This window comes from Halyomorpha halys, unplaced genomic scaffold (genome assembly GCF_000696795.3).
Source record: "Halyomorpha halys isolate HHAL.00 unplaced genomic scaffold, Hhal_1.1 Scaffold230.1, whole genome shotgun sequence".
In the NCBI taxonomy this organism is placed as follows: Eukaryota; Metazoa; Arthropoda; class Insecta; order Hemiptera; family Pentatomidae; genus Halyomorpha; species Halyomorpha halys.
Genome location: NW_027114585.1, coordinates 849,563 through 858,595, shown reverse-complemented (window position 1 = coordinate 858,595; position 9,033 = coordinate 849,563). Strand labels below are relative to the sequence as shown.

Here is a 9,033-nt window from a genome sequence, read left to right as displayed (position 1 = left end):
AATACACAACTATTAACATAATATTCATTGCTCCATTATATTTAACTTAAAATAATGAGAATTCTTTTAAATAAACGAAAGCATGATATAAATGAATATATTAATTGGCTTCGAAAAGTATTTCCATAATAGAATTTATATATCACATGCGAAATTAAACTTATTACATATTGTTACAATGTAAATATATAGTCTGTTAAATTTGGCTTCACTATCAATGTTGGGTGGCTTTAAGATATATTGTCTATTTTCTTCAAAGGTTGGACAATGTTCCTACATTCCTCCTGGATGTGGTACAAATTATTATTGAAATAATTTTTGCTGAATGGACAGAGTTCGTTTGCCTTTAAAGTGATGGTTTTGCTTCCGTGGTGTAGTTTGATATGCTCCGGGTTTCTTACTCTTAGTTGGCTGATGCACCTTATTTTTTTTTAATTTAACCTATATGTTAAATATGCTTCAGGTTTGAGTAGGTTAAAACTGCAGAGTGATCGGCGTATGGGGTTAATGTATGAGTTCAATGCTCTACTGTTGTCAGTGGAGAAGTTGTGGTTCATGATCTTTTTAAGAACATCGCCTTTATGTCTCAATATTCCGTTTTCATAGGAACTATTGAACTCATTTCTACATCCATATTAGTGGGCTATCATATGGTTGTGAGACCCAGTTGTATTCTACGTCAGGATTTTCTGCATCTAACATCCTTAGTCTGTTGAAACATAGTTTTGAAAGTCTCTTTATATATATATATATATTAGATTGGTTCATATGAAATGTCGGATTTTTTTTACAATCAAATATTTCTCTTCCTGTCCATCGCTAATCATATTTCAGCAAATATGATTTTCTGGTAAGTGTTCCTTTTTCTTAGTTCTTTTGAATTTTGTACCAAAATGAATTCCAACGATGTTCGTGTAATTTTTTTATATGAGTATAAACTTGGTAATAATGCTGCAAAAGTGACACGCAATATAAACCTGGCGTTGTTAAAGATCGAGAAGTTACAGCGTTGGTTTGAAAAAAATCGGTCTGGAAATTTTTCACTACAAAACGAACCGCGAGGAATTTTTTTTTTTTTTTTTTTTTATTCCCCCTTCCTTACCATTTCTGGCACACGTGGTAATAACGCCAGGAACACACAGAACGACCGTCAAGGCATTCATCGCTAAGAACAATCGAAGTATAAAGTTTTGCAGCACTCAGCCTATCCACTGGATCTCTAGCCAACCGACTTTCATTTTTTTCAACACTCAGAAATGTTTTTTACGTGTTAAACAGTATAAAAATGAAGAAACCCTCAATATCTGAATTTATTGATTTTAAAAATCAGATTTTTTTAAAACAAGCATCTATGCTTTAAAGTCCTGCTGGGAAAAGTGTATTGAAGCAAATGGAAGATACTCTGATTAAATAAACAGCTTGTGAAAAAATATCTTTTTTCTTTTATATATTCATAAGTTTTATGTATTCACTTTAAAATCCGACATTTAATATGCACCAACTTAATATACTAATCATAATTATTATTAAGAATTAATGAAGATCAGTTATTCAATATTTATAATTATTTTAGAAGCATTAAAATTTGAATACCAATTAAAACAAAACTTTTTGGTATGAATATTAAAAACATTACACCCCAAAGCTATTAAAAGAAATTCTTTTAAATATATTTTCATATATGTATCACACTTTCTTTTTTTTACAAAATTTTAATAATTGTATTTTATTAAAATATTCTTAATGAAGTTCTATATTTTTTTCTTTATTAGACAGAAAATTAATAAAAATCTCATACCAAATTTAAGGAGATATTTAAATTTTAAAAATACAAAACAAAGTATGTTTTCTTTAAATTTTAAAATATTTCTACAATATATAGCCAATGTTATTTTTCAAACCAATTGTAAAGTTTTTTTTCATCCCAACATGGCCTTGAAATTTACAAACTGACAAAAAATCTTTTCTTTAAGTTTATTTATTAAAAATAAATAAATGTACGAAAAAAGCTTAGCTCCTTCAATTTCTGTAGTTACAATACCGCATCACTGTACATAATAGCGAATCTGCAGCTCACACAAATGAAGGGGCTAAAGGTTTTTATGCTAAAAAAACAGTAATTAATTAATATTATCTAATCCTGTATTGTTCAAAACAAGAATAATAGAGTTCAATTTAGTTTCAGGGTATGAGAATAACTATCGATATCGCTTAAAATACAAAGTTTTTTGATACAATTAATAAAATGGTGAGTCATAATTATTTATCAATTATGAAAAATTAACATAAATAGTAATTAAAATGTATTTTGACTAAATTAAATGCAATTCTTCAAATTAGAAAAATTTCTATACATTAAAATGATCAAAAAGAGGTAATAATGTGTCTAGCGAAAATAAAGTATATTTCATAAAATAATTAATTATTTGTTTTTCTTATTTCCTTGAAAGCTTCTTTTTTTATTTTCACATTTTTATTACATAAATTAACTTCTTTCCTTTAATGTATTTTAAAAGCTGAGGACATATTTTCGATAAATATTAAATAATCTATACTCAAAAAAACGTTAAAAAATTATCGAACGTCTAATTTTACTCTTATGACTTTATATGCAATATTGGAAGTAAAAATAAAGGAGTAGACTTAAAAGATAAAACAATTAACTAATGACCTCAACCCCACCCTATCAGGTGATTGATGGAGGGGGGCGATTCCACTCGGGGTTAATTTTTAGGTAGGAGGACGAGAATGAACAACAAAATATCTAAAACGTTTCATTAATTTCTTCTGAATTATTTTAAAGTACTGAACGATTTCAATTTTATTTTTATTTTTCTAAATAGGGACGTTTCTCAACCTTTTCATCTGACATCCAGCCATTATCTATAAATTGAAACACTAAACTTTTTTATGGGTTTATGTTATAAAACTATCTTATAAACGAATTATAAGTTTTATAATAATGTGTCAACTAAAATCAATTTCGATATTTTCTAGTAATGATAGTAAAGAAGTTTATGTATTGCTTATGTAATATGAATATATGAGTAGCTTAGTTATAAAAAACTTCAGGTTCATATAGCTACATTTTTCAGGAGATAAAAAATACCACTTGTATATTTTATATAAACAAGCCACGTTTGTTAACGCAATTTTAACATTTCTTGAACTACCAGGTGCCATACTTAATCAAACGCTTGAACAATGTCTAGAAATACATTAGCTGTATTCAATTTCTCCTCCAATAAGGATTGCTCTGTGTATTGAGGTATAATTGAGTGGTGTCCTAAATCCAAAATTGATGGTCTGGTATTGTGTGTGTGTTTATTAATATATATTATTTTCCACTATATTGGAATATATCAGAGTAGAATTATTTGTCGGTATGATGTCGTATTTTTCCCTTTGTGAATTATTGTGATTGTGTCCATAGCAGCGGGAATTAAGTGGTCCTAAGTATGCCATTATACCTGTCAGAAACATTAGAGCTTTCCTAAGAATTTCCTGGAGCACCTCTGTAATCGAATCATTACAACTAATATCTTGTAACAAATGCCTGAGAAACCTCACGTGTTCCCGACCGCAGTTTATAATACCACACTAAGTACAATCAAATTTCCACTATAATGGAATTACATATAACAACAATTTATAACTTAGCATTTTTGTTTTACTATTATATACGATTAATTATCTTTTATATTTTATCAATATAATTGTCATCAAAAAGGAAATAATTTACCCAAATAAAAATCCTGCAAAAATCAAGGACATTCTAATCGGTTCAAACCCCTTTCTCACTTTCCATTACTATACCTCAACAGCATACGTACCCGGTTCAAACCACCGTAAAAAAAATCTAGTCACCTTTGATCAATATCTAACATCAAATAGCCATAGTTTCAAAATTATCCGAAAAAAAACATCTAAATCGTTCAACAGTGCCTGAGATTCTGTAATTACTTCAAAGTACCCGTCATCTTCCATTAACCTCCCTCATTCTCCCCACTTTGACTACGGATGCTTATTCTATTATCTGGTGAACACTAGATGAGACGTACTCACATCTCTCTGTTATTCGGAGTAAAGTTGGATCAATCCTAATATCCAAAGAAAATCCCTTTTTGGTACATTTCTATTACGACCCTTAAGAACCAAAAAACCTCCCTTACATAATTGATCTCGTCACTCAACTAACCGATTCGATTACCTCAGTGGAACGGTCCCTCCCCATTCTTATACCCTCCAGCGGACCAAGCCCATTCCCTTATAATGTCATATGGCAAAAAAAATACCAAGTAATAAGTATATTTATTTAAATTTAGGGTTTGGATAAAAGTTTTTTATATGCTTTATTTATATTGTAAATAAAAATCTAAAATGTAGGAAAAAAAAAAAACATTCCTTTCAAGAATTGCTTATTTTGAAAAATTCGCACTAACTCATTTTAGTATTCCTCACCAATATTCATTTGTAAAGCTTCCTCCCTAACATATTTTTTATCATGAATTGTATACTTGTGAATTATAAATATCTACTTCAGTTTGCTTAAAAATTTATCTTTTATCTTGTGCTCTTACTTTATTTATTAAAATCTGTACCGCTACAACCTACTAGACCAACGGTTGTGCTAGGAGGTGCGTTGGTCAGAATCACGCTCGACCGCCAGATTTTTACCTTATTTTCTGCCCAGCCGGATTCGAACCCCGAGTCCTTGGAGTTAGTAGCATCATACTTTACGACAGTGCCCAATTTCATTTATATTATTTTTTTTTTAATTTTAATTTCACATAATGTAGCCAGACAAATACTGCTTAAATTGTTAGTGTTGTTAATCAGAGGGGACCATTGTCGCAGGATAAAGTTAGATTTTTATTTCATAAAATATTTAGAATTTTAAACGTATAAATAAAGACTAAAGAGTTAAAGAAAAAAACTTTTTTACGAAGTCCATACTTGTACATTTTAATGAAACGAGACCTAAAGGCTTCTGTATGATAGAAGAGTTGAAAGTAAAAAAAAAATGAATAAAAAACTACGATATATTCAAAGAGACCATCAAAAAGATTCTCTAAAGTCCCTTTAATAAGCACAGGACTAATGAACGGTAAACGAAGAGATGTTTGAGTTAGACCACTCTTTTCCAACTCTAGATTTTTATTATCAAATTGGTATTATACTTTCTTTTTTATTATTTTTAATACGACCAATATTAAATATATTTATGTAAGTCAAATATGTACAAATCGAAAATTAAATAACAGGTGCGCTCCGCTCATCACAAAACTTTTATTCCACCTTATTTTGAGTTGAAATTAATTTTCGCTTGTTACAAAACGGATATTTCTATATTATTCACTATGGCAATACTTTTTTGTAATAATTTTCCAAATGAGCCTTTCAGTTGATAGGTTGACAAACTCCAAAATTAATAGTTTCCAAAAAGCTCTTTTGATATTTTTTGATGAATAATTTTAATATTTTTCTATGGAAAAAATATGGTGGAAATATAAAAATACGACAGTACTAAAATTTATATTCCGCTCTTAACCAATTCATTCTATGCTAAATTTTAATATAATTAATATAGAAAAACCCAATTAAAATTATATAAAAATTTAATTTAAAAAAAACTATACTTTTGGGCTTTAATATATGGAAATGTGTAAATTATTAAAATTATATCTGTTAAAAAAGTAATGTCAAGAATCGCCCAAAACAGATACCAAAAAATCCAAGCATACCTTCCACTTAGCACGGAGCTGGGCGTTGTCCCTTGCTGGATCGGCATTTCCTGGTGCCGATGTCCTCCACAACTTGTAGGCCACTGCGGAGTAAGTGTAAGTGAGAGCGAGTAGGGGGATGAAGAAGGTGATGATGAAGACGAAGAGCGTATAGTACTGGCTCTCTTCTTCTGAGTCCCAATGCTCTTGGCACTTGTAATAATATCTATCTCAGCGGAAGGAAATAAAGAAAATAAATTAATTAGGAAAATTAAAAATTAGGTTGGTAATATAACTATATTTACAAAATATTACTATATCATTTTTTTTATTTGGACCTGTAAATCTATTACAATCACCAAATGAGCTGTACTATTCCAGACTGAAAATACTCCTTCATTGATCTGACTGAAATACAACGCAAAGCCAATGTGCAGTCACAATATTTTTGTTTTTATTGTTATCGATTTTTTTATTACTGTTACTTAAAAAACTTTCAGGATATTTTTATTGATTCATTTACTTCAGCACGTGCTGCTATGACGTCGAAGTACAAAAAGCATCACGCTTCATTTCCCAACTTAAAAGACAGCCTTTGAGTTAAGCCATTCTCTGTAATTCGCAGAAGAGTTTTAGACCCATTTGTAAGTGCTCAATTGTCCCTCCGTTTCCGATAATACCGCCAATTCAAATTACCACCAATTTTCGACTCTAGGACATACTTCCATTAAAACTTTATTACAGAAAAGCCAGACCTCGAAATAAGAATGACTTTTTTTAAAAGGGAGATTTAAATATATAAAGGGAGGGGATCTTTTGATATAAAGAATTGACAAAATATGTAACAAGGCATAAGTTGAGAATTGCTTATTAACAAAATTATATGATTCCCTAATGTTGTAATCCCTTATAGGATAATTGTTGAATTAAATTAATGAACTGGGCAGAATAGCCTGCATAAAGATGCGGTTCTAAAATTGTATTTAAGGTATGATAATATTGTTATTTGTTTAAAATTATTTAAAATCATATGTATAATAAAAGCTGTTTGCGATAGATTGTCTTCAGGATGGCCGAATTCGCCAAAACGTCAGACTTATAAAGAAATATAAATTATCTTGAGACTAAAAGTGGATGATGATTCGTCTTATTCCTGTTGAACAGATCCGTTACTTAGGACTAAATCTGGACAAACGACTGACATAGAATCCTCATACAAGACTGAAAAGACAGGAAACAGCTCGTCGATTCCGACAAATACAACATTTACTAGACAAACGGTCCAAACTTCCAATCTATAACAAAAGAATGATCTATATGACTGTTATAAGGCCTAACTGGACATATGGAGTTGAGCTATGGGGCTCCACTAAACCATCGAATTCCTCTCGAATCCAATTCCTACAGTCCAAAATCCTTCGTAAAATCCTTAATGCTCCTTACTTCATCACAAATCAAATCATACATCAGGACCTCAATCCCCTATGTTGCCGATTTGGCCAGAACCAGATACCAATCCTTCCATAATAAACTTCCCAACCACCCAAACCAACTCGTTTCTAACCTGGCTTCTCCTTCACTACCTAACAATCCTTCTAGTCGTCTGAAAAGAAGATGGCCTCGAGATCTTCTCCTTTAGAAATGTTTTTGGAGTTCTATCAATGGGTAGATTCTCCACATACTTTTATCATGTCATAATATCACTTACAGAAAATTTATTTGATGTGTTTATATGTATACAGTTGTAAATAACAATAAATAAATTATTTTTAAAAAAATTGGATGAAATTAATTTTATTTAAACAATGAAATAGGTTTTTTTAAAAATGTAACCTACAACTTTTTTTAGCATTATTTATTCCTGATGCGAGATTAAGAGACAGGAAACTACTCACCGATTCCGACTATTACAAAATTTACTAGACAAACGGTCCAAACTTCCAACTAATTACAAAATACTTAAATGAGGCCTATCTGGACTTACGGAGTTGAGCTTTAGGGCTCCACTAAACCATATCCAATCCTTACAATCCTAAATTCTTTGTAAACTCCTTAATGCTCCTTACTTTGTCAATAATCAAGTAATACATTAGAACCTCAATGTTCTATATTTTGCCTATTTCGTCAGAATCAGATACCAATCCTTAGATGATAAATTTTTAACTTGGCTTCCACTTTATTACCTGATAATTCTCCTCGGCGTCTGAAAAGATGATTGATGCCCTAGAGATCTCTATAAATGATATCAGAGTTCTATCAATGGTTCTCTACATGTCTGTATTATTTTAAAAAAATTATTAATATTTTTAAATCTTGATGGAAAATAGTGCTATTTACAGAATTAATTATTAAATAGTTGCTCAACTATTTAATAATTAATTTTTTGTTAAAAGTTTTGTTAAAAAGAAGATCAATACACATTTGAAAAATTAAATATAGTATTTTAAGTAAATTCCAATTTATTTTTTAAAAAATAAAGATTGTCATACTGTTTACTTCTCAATTAAGGTTGCATCCTCTGTAGGAAAATTGAACCATTATCAGTTGGGGATTTAAATAATCCACGCTTTATCCTAGAAAATTTTTGGAATACATTGTAGGATCTATCTGACCGTGTAATACGAATACAACGAACGTAACTTGTTGCATGCATAAATAAAACACCTACATACGTCATACTGAATTATTCATCGACCTTCATCTGAAAACACTCTTCTAAATCTATAAGCTCGAATCCGGTTTAAAGTCGCAATAATGCTGACTATAGCTAGTATTTACTTCAACAGTAAAATATTTAAACTGTTCAGGAGTGATGTAAGGTATGTGTATATATATATTTTTTCATTTAAAAAATTACATCTAATATAGTCCGATCAGAAGACAACTCTATCTGTCGGTGCCAAAATAACACAATGATAACATAAGTGAAATGTAAATATTTGAAGATGTCAGGGTTGCGGTCAAAAAAAGAACAAATAGTTTAAAACTATTTTAATGTCCGACGTTCAGGGCTAAAAAGATACAAAAAAATACTTAGAATATTACAACAATAAGATGCAATAAGGTAATTTAAGCTAGGATAAATATTACGTAAAAATAAAGTGATAAGAAATTACATATAAATAAAAGGAAGGAAGACATAAAGTAGTATCAGTATAAAATAAAATTAAGTAAATTAAAAGAAATAAAACGATCAGTAAAACCTTGGTCGACATCCTACCGCAACAGCCGCAGGGAGGAGGTTGCTCTGGCCCGCTTGAGAATAGGTCATACTCTCCTCACGCACTCTCACCTGATCAGAAAACTGCCA

At 30.2% G+C, this 9,033-nt stretch overlaps 1 protein-coding gene across 1 annotated transcript in view; it reads right to left on the bottom strand.

Moving 5' to 3' along the window:
- The window catches only part of LOC106679896 (RYamide receptor), a 126,162-nt gene that overhangs the window by 59,962 nt on the left and 57,167 nt on the right, over positions 1 to 9,033 (bottom strand). Inside the window, exon 6 of the mRNA XM_014419287.3 lies at positions 5,745 to 5,949. Within this exon, the coding sequence (XP_014274773.1) occupies positions 5,745 to 5,949 (205 nt within the window). The remainder of the gene's footprint in view (positions 1 to 5,744; positions 5,950 to 9,033) is intronic.